General features: G+C 29.7%; 1 protein-coding gene across 1 annotated transcript; it reads left to right on the top strand.

Annotated features, from left to right (window-relative positions):
- The first annotated feature begins 1,638 nt into the window (after window positions 1-1,638).
- On the top strand, window positions 1,639-18,963 carry LOC125066289 (UDP-glycosyltransferase UGT5-like). Its single transcript, XM_047674318.1, has 4 exons — window positions 1,639-2,582; window positions 11,578-11,803; window positions 13,056-13,272; window positions 18,377-18,963. Exons 1-4 carry the CDS (start codon window positions 1,719-1,721, stop codon window positions 18,654-18,656), a joined length of 1,587 nt encoding a protein of 528 aa, XP_047530274.1. The 5' UTR covers window positions 1,639-1,718; the 3' UTR covers window positions 18,657-18,963.
- The last annotated feature ends 300 nt before the right edge of the window (window positions 18,964-19,263 follow it).

The raw sequence follows: 19,263 nt of genomic DNA, 5'->3' as shown, positions 1-19,263 counted from the left end.
ATGTTAATGTCGGGATTTTTTTAACTTGTTATAGATGAGCGTTTCGCTCAATTTATTAGAGATGAAAAACATCAAATACTTAATATACTTAGGTATATTATTTGAAGTGGATTAAGTATACTTATATCAATATGTCAGTGATTCGGACAAACCTATAAACTTAGGTAAAACTCATTAAAATCTAGGTATATCTATATTTACATTTATTTTCCCCGTGAACTGAAAAAAATATTTTCAATGTAACGCTGTTATTTTCGTGCAATAGTTAATTTTATCAAAAAGTATAAAATAGTTCTATTACAAGTAAATATTCATTACTCGTAATAAATTGTCATCAAACAAGATAACAATATTGGAACATACGATATACCTACCTACGAGGTACCAACTCGTACGTTGCAATGTCTACCTATTTGGAAAAGATAGTTTTACAGACTATATATATTATGCAGTTATGGATGATGTTTATTTCAGTAAACAAGCATTCATTATCCGTTTAATCAGGTTAAGTCATCATCGAACATCAATCAACGTGCACATAAAAAGCTACAGGCTATGTTGTTGATTTTATTTTTATAATAATTTGACAACACAGCAACGTAAATTTAATATAAAAAAAAACTTTTAAAAATATTGATGTAGGTATATGCATCCTAAATCCAAATTCACAGCGACGTGCTAGTTAATAGCCATGTGATCCAATGTGCCAAATTGAAATTAACAACAGTCTGAAACCCAAAAACACACGTTGGCACAAATTGTCGATACATATATGAAAATGAATTAAATACGTGTGCGTCTCGAGAGAGAAGTGATAACTTAAACTGTCCAAAATATGGCTAGCTGGCCTACTGCTGCCGCATGCGTAAGAGGAAAAGAAGCCAGACAGACTGGCGCCGTAACGCGTTACGTAACGAAGTGGTTTACCCTCCCATAAAAAGTTATCACTTCAAAAAAATTAACATTGTTTCATCTGAATATTGATTATCCGAGCTATTCAATACCTATAGGTGATGGTGATAATTTACCAAAAAGCTTTTTTTAACAGCTTAGCCCTTCGCATGAATATATTTTTTATTTCCAGATATTTTATAAATATCCGGGACTGATATTTGTAAAAAATAATAATAATGCAATTTCGAATTGCTAAGAAACGAACCATCTATGGTTTCAATAACGAATACCTACCGATTGCAAAATTACGCATTTTTCCCATTTTGTTCTAACAAACAAATTCAAAGTCATCGTTATTAAAAGCTAACTGTGACTATATCATCAAATGTAAATATGATAAATGAAATAATTGTATAAGTAGTCTATACATTAAGACTAACGATCCCAAACGATAACGTGACTATTAAAAATATTATTAAAATTATTTATCCAAGATGAAATGCATAAAAATTTGCTTTGTGAATCAAATTCTCCGTTGATTAAAGTTTTATGATAAATTATTTATCATCACTTTCCCATTTTAACAGGTAAACAGCTTAACAATTATTATTGTAAATTATACTATAATATATGTATATATAAATATATTATCATTTTGAAGCATTCAAATCACATACAATATTTATTATCAATAAAATACATAAAACAATTTCACAGTTAGTATCACGTAACTGATTCTGAAAATAACACCCGTTAAGCGGTCCGATCGGTATTAACATCGTCGCAGTGTTACATGTGACGCGGAGTAGGGAAGATCGTGCGCAATGCGTCCCCCACTTATTTATTACGTTGTGTTTTTCACGCTTTCGAGCTATGCTGTGCATGGAGCTCGTATTCTCGGACTATTTCCTCACACCGGCAAAAGTCATCAGATGGTCTTCGAACCTCTTCTGCGAAAACTCGCTGAAAGGGGACATCATGTCACAGTGGCTTCATTTTTCCCTCTCAAAAACCCTCCGGCTAACTACACGGACATCAGTTTTGAAGGTATCGCTGGTGTTGGCATAGAGACCTTCGACTTAAATTGGTACGAAAATCCCAGTTTTGTCGAACGGATACCCATAGTCGGAAGGGTCGTAAAGCAACTAAACGAATTTAATCCACTTGCCGGTATGGCGACACACGTGTGCAGCAAAGTCGTCGATTGGCCACCACTTAAAGAAGCCCTGAGTAAGGAATATGATCTAGTATTATTGGAAAATTTTAATAGTGACTGTATGTTAGGCCTTTTGCATGTCTATGGGATAAAGGCACCTGTTGTTGCATTGTTATCATGCGCTTTGATGCCATGGTCGGCTGATCGCATTGGAATTACGGATAACCCTTCATATATTCCTCTAGTCAGTACGGCGTTTAATTCGCAAATGACATTACTGGAGCGAATGGAGAATACGTTTCTGAAGATTTATTATCAACTGTGGTTCAATCACAAGATTCAACTGAAAGAGCAAGCTATAATAGAAAAACAATTTGGAAGAAAGATTCCTGAATTAAGTGAACTTAGCAAGAACGTGTCTTTAATGTTGACGAATACTCATCACGCCTTGAACGGCCCGAGGCCTCTTCTGCCTGGACTGGTAGAGGTTGGTGGTATGCATTTAGACCCAACAAGGAAAGTCATACCAGAGGTGAGTGAACTGATTCATTTTTACAGTGTACTTTATCATAATTCTATATTTGTTTTACAATATATCATAATATATTTAATATAACTATTATTCTTGTAATTTGAACTCATAACAATAAAAGTGACATATGACAACAAGAGTAATAAATATTATCATTGTTTCATATTTAATAATAACTAATCGGCAACCGAAACCAATGTGTCGATGGATTATTTGTCGATATTATATTATTTAATATTATAAATTTATCTTGAAGGTCCGATATGTGATAGTTATTTTATTAGAAATTAACTCAAACGACTTTTAGCTGTGCTTCATTTAAAATTATAATGTATTTTAAATAAGTATGTCATAGTTCAATAATCTAACCTGATTGTTTTTAAACTTCATATTGTGTTTAAATTAGCGTTTTTTAGTTTACTTAAATAAAAGAGCGTATAAAATATTATTTAGCAGTAGGTATATAAAGAACTATACCCATGTTTATTAATTAACAAAAATAAAATATAACCCAATACAGAACCTAAAGATATTCATTCTAAACGCGAGAACACGATGAGAAGGCACCTCTTAAAAAAATCCAATTGGAGAAATCCATTCAATGAAGTGAAATTTAAAAGAAAAACAATAAAACTTGTAGGTTCCTTAAAATATTAAAATCAATTCAAAATTGGCTTAGTGTGGAACAAAACCATTAAAAAAATAGGATGATCCATTTTGAACTCAACTAAAAATAATTACCCATGCTTTTCTTACATTTACAAATACATAAGGCTTTTTACACCCTTTTATTCAATTTGACATTATAACAATCAGCTCAAGTACAATTCAAGAGGTAGATATTAGCTTAAATCATTAATTATTTCTTACCTCACAAAATCGAGTTATATTAATAAAGATATATAGAATTTATATAAAAGTATTACAACACTAAAAAAAATTACGTTATTATTAAAATCCATAGAGATTACAACGCAGTTTTCTTAAATTTATGATATTGTTCCTAATTTAATTTTAGGTCAGACGAATCAGCTGCGTATTTAGATTAAGCTTGGTCTATGAACAGTGTAGGTATTATCAGTTTAACCTATTTATTAAAAAGGTTTTATATCATGAGTTGAATGAAAAAATCCGCAAAGAATGTAAACAGAGGTAGATTATAAAACAAGGAACATAAAGTAACCTTAGCATATGCAAACTTATCAATCTTATTTTAAATAAAATTATGTCTTTCATTTAGTAACTGGCCAGTATTAATAAATTGGTATCACGTAATGCCTGGTAATAGAAACCTTATATCATTTCCTAATTTCAACACTTTCAATTAGATAATTTAATAAATTAATTACCCATATATGTTACTAACTTACATTACTTCATAAAAAAATATATTTAGGCTATTAGGTTCCTAATTTACATTTATTATTCAACAGTTAATAAAAAATACTTAATTTATTTATTGCGAGAGTTCTGATTACGATTATAATAATTCAAATGTTTAATGTTCCTCTGCATTCTTACGAACGCTGTAGTTAGGTAAGGTTAGGTAAAAAAAAAAAAGTAACGTAGAAAGTAACCGGGGCCTGAAGGCAATCTCTCAAAGCCGGGTTTGAATCTAGATTACTTTTGCTTTCGATGAAAAACTCCCGTTACTTACGGTACAAACGTTACAATGTAGTAAAATTAAACTTTTCTACTAATCAAAAACTAATTTCTATAAAAATATATATATATTTTAATTACATTACAAAATATTTCAAACCACTTGTATATCTTATTTATTGTTACAATTGCATATACATAAATGTCGACATAACCAGCTAACTGCCCAGGAGAAATTATAGCGCACTAGCTTGTGCACAAACACAGAACAGATGTAATGTGTGATAGTTTTTAATTGTACTAACTCAGAGCCTGAACCAAAACTTTAGAAGCTTATAACGCTGCCGGGACCAGCAGCGTTATAAGCTTGAGGCAGCAGTGGAGGCAGGTAGCATATATAAAAATCCAAATGCAAAAATGAAATTGGATTTGTACCAATGCTCCAAGTTTTGTCTTTAATAGTTTAATCCCTTTCCGTTTATGACATTCTGTACGTATGTATTCTATTTAATCCAAATTCTCCGAAAAACATGACGAATTGATATATCATCTTCGTAAAAAAATCTTAGCCAAGTAGTGAGACATTTACAACCTTTAAATTAATAGCTTATGGTAAATTGTCCGACCATTATTGTAATTTAATGTTGTGAGTATTTTCTCTTTTTTATGAATGCTAGTTAACGACATTAGTTAAGACATTGTTGGTAATGACTCCGCTTGGTGATCTGCCAAATGAAAAAACCTTCGTTGGAAACCCGTCTATTAATAGTGTCGTAGGTTAGTTGCCCTATTTATATAGATGTTTATTTTATTTTTTTCTTCACCTAAAGTGCTCGAATCTCACTCGAGAAATGCTGAAAACCAAACTGACAACATAATAATTATATGTAATATTTAATACTCATAATTAAAACGATTCCCAACTTTTTTTAATTTTTAATGCATACTTATCGAACGACAGCGGTTAAGCAGCCGAGGTCATTGTCGCTCATTCATATATTGAACGCATAGTATTTACAATTAACATTATCCTAATCACCAAGTAAATATAATTTCCAAGTTTTGAAGGATGAGGAACAGTTTTTTTTTTTAAATAGGAAGTCAAAAGTGAAATTGTGCTACTTTACCTTGTCGCTTCCACTAGATTTGGCATTGAATCGAACGTTCCTTGAACTTCCAAAGCGCTGCCAAACACTGTTTATCTTTAGTATTACATTGAAGTCCACTTAACAAGAACATATTTACGATTTAAAGCAGAAAAGCATTATAATATAATTATTTTTCCCTTCTTGTATACCCAATACATAATAAATCTCTTCAAGAGATTCTATATCCCTTTTAGGTACTGCTTGATTTTCTTTGAACATATTTTCGTGTTGTTGCTATAATATATTATTTCCATTATACATAATAAAGAATTATAAATAAATTATTTTAATATTTATTTACCTCCGCAAGAATTATTTACATAGAGGACATTACACATTTATATACAAATCAAATTTAAAAATAGCTATTGCACAAGTCATGATCACATGGACACTGTTTATAATTAATAATAATTAATATTGTCATTTTGAAATTATTTTTAAAAAATAGATATATTAAGGAAAAGATTCAGGCAGGAAAATGAGCCGTCTGACGGTGATTTCTACTTGTAAACATTAACGCTATGTAGAAAATAAATATTTAATGCAAATCAATACAAAGTATTGATAACAATTATTGATAGTATAATTAACGAGTTACTCAATCAAAGCGGGTGTAATGTTTAACAATTTTTACTATTTAGGTAGGTAGATAAAAAATTACCACTAATATTAGTATCAGTGGTAATTTTAAAGTGGACAGAGAACTAATTCAGTATAACGGTAATGATACGTTCTGCAATGGCAACTGGATAGTTGTGTTTGTTTCTAGGAAAATGGCTAAACGGCAACGATTACATTTCAATTCGATTGCGATAAACTGTTAACTTGTTAGTTGAATCCGAGCCCTGATATATGCAAATTATATGAATTACTGGAGAAAACCTCAATGGATAAGTCGTTAATGAACCCCAATGAAGTAGGTATGACTTAACTTAATTTATTATAGACAGGAGAAAGGGCTTTATATATTAACTAGCGACCCGACCCGGCTTCGCTCGGGTGCAATGCTGGTATTTAAAATACTACAGAATATCTTTATATACAACTTTCACAGCTTTTTTGTTATTAAACAATATAAACCACTATTTCCCTGCATTTAATATTCATTTAAATTACATGTGGTAAAGAGCCATATTGATCTATATTAAAAGTATAATGTATTCAAGGTACTTAATTGGATAAGGATTAATGCTTTAATGCTTAAAATCGCTTCGTAAATAAGCCATTATTTCTCATAAAAAGTAAAGTATAAAAATGGTTATTGTGTGTTATCTGTAACAGATAGACATATATGAACCATCGTGGACTTTTTTAAGATGATCGTAGACTTTTTTAAGGTATACATACTTGTAGTACATTATTTTAATCTATCTCGTAGAGTGCAGCCAGCGTTTGCAATGCAAGCGCAAAAAAAATGTATTCATTTACGACATCACATTAGAAACCCCTAAAATTATCAGTGTTTCTCTACTATATAATACATGTATTATATATATAAACCTTCCTCTTAAAGAAACCTGTTCTTCCTTCGTGAAGAACAGGGTCGCTTTTGCACTTAAAGCAAAAAAGAGATAAAACAAAGATATAAAATTGTCTACGGCATACTTTTCTAAAGGATTTCTCAAAACCAAGTCAACCACAAGCAACTTTCAAATTTAATAATTTACACAAGTGAAATCAGAAGAAAGTGGATTTCAAGCAGGTACAACAAATCGAAATCAATTTGTTGAGCTTGGTCTCCGAAATAAATAAAAATAAAGGAATTGTTCGGTTTATTTATGTGGCACAGTGAACTGCTGTTATTATTATGAGACCTGAGCGAATATTTTAGTGTTCAGTAGTTTTACCTCTTCCAAAATCCGAGTTTATTACATATATTTATTAAAGGATGTACTTACTGATATCATATTATTATCAAAATCAATTGAGATTTAAAGGGCGTCCACTCTATCGTGATGGAAAACCTATTCTTCCAATAAGCGCTTCGAACAAAATATCAACCTAAGTAATGATAAAAAATGTGGCCGTCACGAAAGCCATATCAGAAACATTGAACAATCAATTATTAATTATTTTGAAGTGATACATTTAAAATCAAAGATAATGGATGAGAGAGCGACGGCGAGTAAGAGTCGAACTTACAAGAAAGTCAATAAAATCCGTCGTTAAGTTTGTTCTCCGAGAATTTTTAATGACATTTTGAATGGTAGAATTTTATACGCACTAATAAGCTGCAGATTATTTCCATTAAAGACAGATATTAATAAAAAAAAATGTTTAATAAGTCTTACATGTATAAATACATAATACAATGTAAAGTGGCATTATTTGTGTTGCATAAAAATAAAACAATTATAGTTATCAAAACATTTATAATTGATAGAATATACAAAGATAATTTTATAGCATTTCCATTTCGTTTAAATTTTTTTACATAATTACTACAAAATTAACATATTTTAATTATTTGACAACTAACGAATTCATTGCATTCTTTCATTAAAATTGCAAAAATTAAAATGAGTTAATTTATTTCTTAATGGAAATAAATTAAAGTAAATAATCTTACTTATAATTATTTAAAGAGCATATACATACTTATAAAACGAAGTCTTCTTGATTTACTTCACTTCACTTCTTCTTCACTTTGATTTACTAATGAAATATATACATATATATATAATGAGAAATAACATCATACTATATATAACGAATATACTAAAAGTTTAAATAAAGTTAATAAATGAACAAGCTTTATTTATTTTATTAAAAGTCATTCGCCGTTGAACATCGGCTAAAAATAATTAAAAAATGGCTGTTTACGTAATAACTCGCTTGTTGCTCTTGAGCTATCTTTTACCAGAGTTTTATGTTAACATCAGTAAATTGAATAATAAATCATAAGCATTCCGATTTTTAATATTTTTAATTTGAATGAATATAATTTATTAAAGTAAGTATGACTTAAAGACCATTCCAGTCCTTCATATGAGTTCAACTTGATTGGAAAGTTATCAGCAAACTCTTATTGCGACGAAATAATTATATATATTGTGAATCATATAATGAAACATTTAATAAATAAAACAGTAAAATGATTCAGTAATAATTTAATATAAAACTATATTAAAGTTCTTATAATAACAAAATATTAATGATATTGGTCACACGAATTCCTCACGACAATGGCAAACATAAGTATGTAGTTAATAAAAATAACACAAAATAAAATATATTTCTTTGTATGACTGGTATTCAATTTAAATAAGTGTAGACGTCTCTGCTTACCACTCAATCAACGTGACAGTTTGATTGAAAACAAAACAATAACGGTTAGGTACCATTGATATACAAAATCAATGTGTAAATGTAACTACTACAATATCATTGATGACAATTTTAAAATTAGGCTTTGTACGGGACTTTGTATCTTCTTTTTGTATATGTATATGACAAACAATTTTAAATAATAATTGAAATAATTATTATGTTATAACGTAGGTACATGGCGAGAATTTAAACCAAAGCACGATCAATGTAAAGCTAGGTATCCAAAAAAAGACAAATAATTGCTGAACTAAAACTTGAACATATATTTATTTCCAATGTTTTAGATCAAAATTAAGTAACATCTACTGCATTATAATTATGACAGAACTTAGTGATAAGATACGTAAGCTTTAAAAATAAATTGAACCTTAGATAAGTGATTTATGGAGCTAATACAACTTGCGTTAAAAAGATCCTTATGTCACTTAATGTATATGTTTATCGTCATATAATACTTGAACTTGTTTATTTTATGATAAAACATAAATTATGATACAAGTGATAGACGTCGGTACCTACTTAGCAAAGTGTGATACGATAATTAATATCATAGACTATGAAGTCTATGGATAAACCACTCCGAAACAATATTATATAAGTCATGATTATAATAAAAATCTTGTATGTGAAATATATTGAATGACATATATTTTAATATTTTTAAGAAATTAAAAAAACAATTTTAAAATACACAATGTTTATGTAAATTCTTCACATTATATTCATTTATATTCATAAGTATATTTTAAAATAATCAAAATAATAAAACCTAAAAAAAATAACCTCATTTTCCGATGCTGTAAGAACAAATTTGAAGTAGAACTCGGTCGTGAATTGTCCGATACTGAACGCAACATTGACTGTTATAATAATAAATTTAAAGGACACACACATAAAAATAGCTTGTCATTAGAAATCAGTTTTAAACATATATTTTCACTACTGAGATATGAAATGAGTTCTTACTGCTTATCTTAAAATCACAATATCCAAAAAAATGTTAAGTCTCCAGCGATCCCAATTTTGCCTTCAAAACAAGTTGTCTTAGTTTCGACTCTTGTATGTCTTCTCATTTTCATTCGTTTATCATAAAGCGTTTGCATTAATAACTAAAGGTAAAAGAAAAAATCAATTTCTCAAATAAGAAAATGTCTCAATCTCAATACATACATATATTTATATTCATACATTTATTTATAGAGGGAAGGGGGAGGATGCATAACACACATTTAGTGTTCACAGTTGAACGGAGTACACAATGCAATTTTGTAATTATTGCAGTATGAGTACTAATGTATAAATGTGCTCATCCATTGTGTACATAAAATCGGTCTTGAAGAAAATAATAAAAATATATTCTAAAAGACACTTTTTAAATACAAACATTTATTCAAAATGCAAATTATATTATACTTTATTAAAAGAGAGTAAAATTACATCGGCACCAAAATTGTAAGCGAAATTCAGCCCAAATGGCTTGGTAGAACTGGTTTAAAATTCAGTTCAATGATTTGGTCCACATACACGGGTGAAGTTAATAATACATGTAATAATAAAAAAAAAAATATTAGAGAGTAAATACTTCAAATGACTCTGAGATAAGCTATTAAGATCAAACCGACACTAAAAAGTAAATCGAACTCGACAGCGGTCCTTGACTGTGTATTATCTGCAGAACTGGGACATATATAATATATACGAATATCGAGAATGATTTTTAAACATAACGTATATATTATGTACGTAACCGTTATCGTTATGTTTAAAAATCAATCTCGATATTCGAAATTTAAGAACATTCCGCATTGAAAGCACATCGTTTTAAAACAGCGCAAATTTATAATTTAAATAAAATTACGCAAATTATATAGTAAAAACATAATAATATGAAAGGCGATTAGTTTAATTTGAAACATCCTAATATTTGAAAACTTTTGCGAAATGTGAATGAAACTCTGTCTTATCTATGAGTCGTTCTTGACCAATGGTCGTCAAATTTAAAACAGAATCGCCTAAATCTGGAAAAAGACACAAAAAAAGTAACAACTAGTAAATATAATCTTGAGAATGAGAGAGAGAAATTATTAAGCAAAATAATTTGTAAACGTTCATAATCATAATGTAGAAGCGTAATAACTAATTAAAATTTGAGGATTGTTATTCATTACATTAATTATATTATTCATGAAAACACCGTGGGCGACGACGCGACGATTAGTGCTACTTATAATATATAATGCTGTAATTCTATCTCAAGTTTTACATTACATTTGATTTGTATTTCGTCGACTCTCGAAAATAATTGACTCCATACATTTTCCAGAAGAGATAATCATAATTTTGCTGTGTGGTTTCAATAACTGCCTATGTATATAAAATAACAATAACTCTGTACTAAACAGTTTCAGGAAACCTTTAAAAAATATCAAAATGTTTAAGCTATAGTAAAACTTAAGGAAAATCATTTTTCATATTATTAATTGTTAATATGGAGATAGTTAGTAAAATGTTTTGTTAATGATACTCGTTATCGTCGGTAGTTAGAACTTTAAATGATTCTTAAGAAATATACCGCAGATCCAGATTTCAATTGGTTACGAATTAATCATTGGCGTTAAAGAACGACCGACGTCCATATGATGTCATCTTTTAAGGGACGAATTAATGCTATTTCTAATTGTAAGAGTATTTATTAACTTAGGATCTAGGAGATATATATAATGCATTCAAATAATACTTCTAACTTATTATTATAAACTTAAACCTATATAAAGTTATTTTTTATCATTAATCACTGACTTCTTAAATAACCAATCATACCTATTTATCAAGAATGAAAAGTTTTTAAAACTTATCAACTCAAACCTATGTACGAATGAAAACCAAATTTAATAAATTAAAATGTATTTCAGTATATCGAGAAATTCCTGAATGATTCCGAAAATGGCGTGGTGTTGTTTAGTTTCGGATCTTTAATAAAGACTGCCAGTATGCCGAAGTACAAGGAAGAGATTTTCATGAACGCTTTATCTAAGTTAAAACAAAGAGTTATTTGGAAATATGAAGACAGTGCAGAAAATGGAACGCTCGTCGGTAACATATTGAAAGTTAGATGGCTTCCTCAATATGAACTATTACGTAAGTTATTGCTATTGGAATGTTTATTAATAGAACTCATGTTGGAATACACATTGCAGTACTGGACTGATAAATCGCTACTAGATTACGAATACTTCTACAAAGACTTCTTACTCTAAGTTTTCCTCAAATTACTAAATTCCTATTTCATTTGGCGAATACATTTAAATCGATAAAAATAAAAACGTAAACAAATAATACATATTTATAAATATGCATTGCTGAATATAATATAATTAAAATATCATATAAATGATTTTTTTGCTTTTTTTATAACTTTACTTTAGATTAAGAATACCTTCTGACTTCCCTGTCAGTTTTCTCGCTATAATGAAAATCGAATCGTTGGTAGCTGTACATTTAATTTAAATCTATAAAATTGCCATTTAAAAGTTCTTGTAAACAGTTGTATAAAAAAATTAATTTTAATTTTATCTCTCAGTAAGGTATTAAAGAAAAGAGGAAGTCACGTTTAAAATCTCAGCACATGGATTGTGGTTAATCGTGCTTAATAAACCGATACTTCTGAAATATAATAAAATCATATATATAGTCATATTTCTTAGTAACGATTCTAATACGCACAAGATTATTCACGCTTATACGCCATGACAGTAATTTACCAAATAAATAGAAAACTCTACCAATCCCCATTAGAGAAGAATAGGGTAATAAACGCCAATCCTTTTCTAAAAGTTAGAGAAGGTTTTAGTGACTATTGGGTAAGGCAGGCAGGTGGTTGGCGGCGGGTTCTTTTTAGCGTTTTAGATACTAAATAAAATAATTGACTTTTTGCCCGTGGGAGGATTCGTTGCAAGACTTGCAATATTTTATGTTTTTGATCGGAACTTTTTATTTTCACTGTTACATATGCTATTCATACAGATTTGTGAAAATAGCGGAGTTTACTAATTGGAAATAAAACAGTACAGTTTGGAAAATTGTGCAAAAATTTCGCCGTATTGTGCGAATTATTTAAGAGCGTTGAAGATTTTATTCAATATATTCTATTAATAAGAAACTAAACAGTTGTACTGTATTGTTTTTTAAGTAACTGATAAATATTTGGCTCTCAGTTCCTTTAAGAAAACCCGTGACACCGGCTAATCAGGCATAAACGCTCTTATAACTCTTAAAAACATATTATATAAAACTTTTAAAAGTAGTGAAACAATGGGCTCTGAATCCCTAAAAGAGGATAGAAATACACATAAAATTTAATATGAAAAAATATATGTTATATTTTTTACAGGACACAATAAAGTCGTCGCATTTATTGCTCATGGAGGCTTACTGGGCATGACGGAGGCAGTGTCAGCCGGCAAACCTATGGTCGTGATTCCGTTCTTTGGTGACCAGCCCGGTAATGGTGCCTCCGCTACGGCTGCTGGCTTCGCCAGAGTTGTATCATATGTGGATCTCACAGAGCAAGCGCTGAGCGAAGCTTTGCAAAGCGTTTTAAGTGCTGAGTAAGTAGATATAAATAACAACATGTCATTATATTATTTATTTTCTTGATTTGTGGATGAGGAATTATTATATTTTTTTATTAGAGAAACAACTACTTCATTATATTAGTGGTTAGTTTATACAGATGCGAGGTCCAAAAAGCTGATATTATACTTCCCTGACTCTCACCATTAGTGTGTAATAAAGTATCCGACCAAATAATTATTTGTTTGATCTGTTCGGTTTCTAAGTCTTTTGGGAGTAAATAACATTAGTAGCTTTAAACACGTATAATCGACAAAAATAATAAGTCTTCTCTTACTCATAGCCTTTTTTAGGTCCAAAGATTTCATATTACCGACTACATTGACTACGCGAGAATATATCTTGCAACGAAATTCTAAGTACCTGCTTAAAAAAAATCTAATTTTTACAAAAAATAATAAAACAGGAAAATCTCGAAACAAGCTTTTAAATAATATAAAATCGTGTAAAGTAACCAAAATGATGGGTTTAATTTAGTTTGAAGTTTATTTTTTCCACTTAAAGATATATTTCTGCTAGGTACACGCGTACGGCAGAATGACTTCACACTGAAGCACGTATATTAATTCTTATCTTAATGAACAAAACAATGTTCCTATTTATGTAAACGTAATTTATTTGTTATAAAAATAAGACATTAAGATAAATTGTAAGTTTTATATTTTGTAAGAATCATTTAACAATAGCAGGTCTTATAGTATATATAGTAATAGATTTTTATTTATATTAACTTTGAATTGTTTATGAGTGAGAGTCAGTACTGGAGAATATTTCTGAAGATATCTTCAATACTAATAAGCGTTAAAATTTGTGACGCTCGTAATATCTATCTCAAAAAACACCCCTTTACCAGAAGATTCAGCGCGATTCATTCGGAAATGATTTTGGTGTGTAATATCATTAGATATAATTTAAATTAAATTAAATTAAATTAAATATTTCTTTATTCCAGGCAATTTCAAACCCATAAGATACACAAGACCAACATACATTAAAATTTTAAAAATAATAGTTTTAATTTAAATAACAGCACACATGCTTTTTAGACGAATTACGTGACAAGCGTGAATTAGGATTTCTAGGTATATATTAGAGTGTCCCAAAAAAAACAAAATCGTTTTTTTTAACGCATATCATTTTATTTATTTTTTTTACTTTTATGTAAAAACAATTATAAATAAATTTTTAAGAAGGTCCTCGGTAACCCGTGCCAAGTTACATCAATACATGTCAGTACTTGCTTTGTAAGGCTGACGCGACCTAATGTGTCGATGTGCTTATGATTACTCGTTATTTAGATATAAAACTCGTATTGTTTTAGATCAGTTAACGTGTCAGTGCAATTTCGCAGCTCTAAATTTTTAATAAGTGACGTAAAACATCAAATAACGTCTAATGGACTATTTCTAGCAGTTTTATTTAACAACATACGTGAAGTGAATTTAACACTCAATGAAAGCGTGAATCTCTCTATTCACGAGTGCTTTATCTAATGCGAAATGGCGCGTATTCCTACTAAATCTTTGCTTAACTGAAAACACTTGTAAACTTATATTAAGTTTGAAGGGCTTGCAAAAAAATCCACAAAAGACACAACACGTGTAGCAGTACCGTCAAGAATTTGTGGATAATTTAGATAATTTGTTTGAATTTGCACACGCCGATGCACTTCAATTAATAAAAATAAATGAGGACAGAATCTTTATACAGCTGCAAAGAGAATAAGACCGATCTAGCCACTCAGCAGGAGTGGATAAAAATTGACTGATAGAAAGGACAGAGCACGGAGTTCTGAGAACTATCAAAGAAGAAAAACGACGTACTAAATATTTGTCTGAGCTGACTCCTTCTATGGCATCTTATGTGCGTTACAAGACGACTCATCATCTGTATCTGATGAAAACTTATATTTACAAGAGGACGTACCGAAGCTTTTCGGGAACACGTATCCCAACAAAACACCTGTGCAGAGAGATTTTTATTACTCCAAATTTAGTAGCAGCGCTAGAAAGATGTCAATTGAGTATTAGAGATTATGTGTTCATTTTTGAAGCAACTATTGAAATACTTGGATATAATATTGATGATTTTCCGATAAGTAAGTCTTCCATCCAAATAATTCGCACAGAGAAACGGAAAGAACGCGCTGAAGCCATAAAAATTCATACCCAAAATAAGTTACCGGAAGTTGTGACTGTTCATTATGCTTTTGCCCGCTTTAAATGCTCGAAAATCCAAAGAAGAACATTTTCCTATAGTTATTTCTTATGAAAACAAAGAATAACTCATTGTTGTACCGAGACTGGAAGTAAACAAGCATAGGCAGTTGTAGACTGGAAACTGGAAACGCGATTGCAGTCTGGAATTGAGAAGATGAAGTACAAATTCTTTGTGATACTACTGCTTCAAAAACATTTCGTATAAACGGAATCGTGTGCTTCTTGGACAAAAGCTGAACAGAGAAATGCTTATTTTCGCTTGCTATCCTCACGTGTATGAATTGGAATCCCTCAAATATCCCTTTTAAGAATTAGGGATATTTGAAGCAAAAATCGGTCAACTAACTACAGTCCTGAGATACCGCTCTTTAAAAAGTTCCGAGAAACCTGGAAAAGTATTAAAACTGATAAAATACAGAAGTATAGAGAAAATTTGAACAATAATAATATTTTTTAATGTAAATGAATAAATAATATACTATTTGGATGTATTGGAGTTTTGATTAAACAAAAATTAAGTTCTTAATTCCTCCAACAGTAAGTCAGTACAAATTTTTATATCAAAAGTTTGGCATCAAGTCGGCACGGGATATCGTTGTCCAATCGCAAAAAAAATTATTATTTGAGTCAGTGAGGTCAATCCGAATAAAAATAGAAGGCATATTTATATATACGTATTTGATTTCGCGAAAAAAAAAAAACTCCTATGGGATCTTGGGTGTTTTGGGACACACTAGTATATATAGTATCAATTTTAACTAAATAAAATATAATCAATGAAACTACTTAATATGAGAACAATTTTTTTTCCCAATATTGAACTGCGATACCTTGCATGCAATTACTGCATAACCCTCATTGGACAATATTGCTCTATTAAAATGCTAATGATTCTGCTATCGTTATATACATATATCATCGTCAATGTTAATTTCTGCGACCTTATTCTACAACAAGTGCATTTATTGTTATTCAAATAAGATTCATTTACTCTTGAATGGATGTTTGAGGCTTTTTCATACGTCTGTCTTATTGTTTAATATAAATACGCTGTTATAGCTGATTATGAACAAACAAGGTCTTAACATAATCGTTATGAATTAGAGCTTAGAATATTTCTTAAGGAAATACTCTAAATGTCGAATACAATCCATTTTAATATGGAAATATTGTAAAGAGTAGTATGGTATACGAATTTAATTGTTTTTTAAATAGAAGTCAATATAATTCAAGTCCCATTATAGAGCGTTATCAAAGAAACCACATTCACGTACTTAAAGCCTTTAAATATAAATAGCAAATGAATATGACGTAATTTCGTTTAAAATAGCAATTATATCTAAGTAAAATAAATAAGTAATAAATTGTTTCGAGTTGATTTGGCAAAGAGCAGGAAGGAAACGAATATTATTTATTAATATTTGTGTTATTAACAAGTATTTGTGTAAAATGAAGTACGAGTAAGGAATTTTTATTTACAGAAGATTTATTAACATGAAGTCCTTAATTATATAAAAATATGAATTGAAAATAGTTACTGTTTAAATCATGACCGCGTGAAATGGTGGCAAGAATTCTAGCAGCATTTCCCCGTTGAATCGCAACTCTTTCTTCTGGGCAAAAAATTAACCAGCATCCTGTTACCAGTGGAGCCAATAAGGCGAGGTGTTATACTTTTAATGAAGCTTTTTGCACTACTACTGCAAGGTCCAAGTGTTTCATCTCGCGCTAAATTGAATATGCTGACTTTTATACAAGTACTTTACATTTGAATTTTGTAATTGGTTTTCTCTGAAGCAGACGCAAACAGCGAAGAATAATAACTTTACATGCAATAGAATTTATACGCTAAAATAAAGCATGACAAAACATGTACCTTCATACGTCTATTTGGTAGAGCGCCAAGCCGGAATTATCACATGTTATAACCAAAACCTTTACGTTTTTATTTTTATATACAGGTACTCATGGTTAGATTTTAGTGCAACAGCTAATGCTGTCCAAATTATTTTAAAACAATACAAATTGAAAAATAATCATATTTCGAAATGATTATCAAAAAGGTTGAATTATTCCATTCTTTTTTTTATTGGTAACTTCAATTCAATTGCAATACTCCTGATTAAACTTAAAAAAAACGTTTTAGATTAAACCAGCTGCTAATCGAACTATAAATGCATGCATTCGGTGACATAATAAATTATTATATTATTATAATTTCTTACAGTACCAATAACTATAGCACTAGTGACCACACATCATCATGATGGCCCATTTGCCCACCTGCCTAAGTATATAAAATATGTATATAATATATGAGGACTATTTTACGTTTGTGCATGACTTTAGTACATATGAAAAGACATATTATGTTCATAAAAGTATTGAGACACGACTACGATTCAGTTATGAAAATAAACTGATTATGTACAATTATTAACAATGTAATAGAATACATATATTTGAATATAAAGCTAAAAATATTCTTATTCAATGTTTTGATTTTATTGCACCATCCAAAGTTAAACGTGTTAGATATTAACAATGGAAATTATAATATGTTTATGTATAAATGAATAATAGAGATTTATAATTATCACATTACATTATATACGAGCTACATCTCTTAAGGTTTCGCCCTTGTTTTATTTAAGTTAACGTTGCATTGGCGATTTTAGGTATTATAATATTATATTTTTAAAGAATTGCTGTATATAGTCTTGAAACCCGAGACATCTTCTGTCAAAATGCAAATAACAATCGATACTTAAACAAACACTTAATCGCGCTTTGTATGTCGAATAAATTATATATATAAATTCCTTATGTTTTATTTAAATCTATTTTTCATTCATTTCAGAAGGCGTCTGAACGCACGTCGCGTATCAAATATGTGGCATGACAGAGAGTCAGCGCCTTTGGATACGGCAGTGTTCTGGACGGAACGCGTTATCCGGTGGGGTCATACGGGGAAACTCCACTCATCGGCTAGGCATATGCCCTTCTATGAATACGCATTACTGGACGTAGCTGCGGCGTATACATTAATTTTCATAGTAATAATAGCAGTAATATATTTTATTTTATTAAAGATATCTCTATTGTTTGTAACTAGAGGGAGTAAACAAAAGACACATTAGAATTAAAATAATGACTTAAAAAGAAAAGACATTTTAGAAAATATTTTATTAGATACCTAGAACCACAGAGTATAGAGTTATCTGTAATGTACTAGAACATAATTTAAGTCAGCTGTATAATTAGTCATATACATAAATCAATCTGTATGCCAAAGTTTACAATGTGGATTTGTATTATTAAATGCAATGTAAAATATATACTAAATTATACCATTTTTATAAGTAATTTTTACTAGTGTTGAAATTGTTGTATTGTATCTGTTTGTATTATAATAAATATAAGTGTGTATATCGTGTAATGTAAAATATATGTGAATAAATTCCAAGCAACAATATATATAAGTAAACAGAAAATATTGTAACATTCGTGTTTTTTTTTCAAACCTTACTTGATAATTATTTTGAATGCATTACATATATTCCTACTTCCTTTCAACTATTTAAGGTTTTTCTCATACATAGGAGTCTTAGTAGTCCGTTTCGCACCATCAACATACGTTATAAGTTTACATTAAAATTGTTATTACCTATTAGAAGCTAGACACGATTTCAATTAAAGTACCTATATTACATGCAATGTATGTATGTATTCTATACAATCCCGAAA

Source organism: Vanessa atalanta, chromosome 9 (assembly GCF_905147765.1).
Source record: "Vanessa atalanta chromosome 9, ilVanAtal1.2, whole genome shotgun sequence".
Lineage (NCBI taxonomy): Eukaryota > Metazoa > Arthropoda > Insecta > Lepidoptera > Nymphalidae > Vanessa > Vanessa atalanta.
Note: the sequence above shows the minus strand (reverse complement) of the source record. Positions and strands in the feature narration are given on the sequence as shown.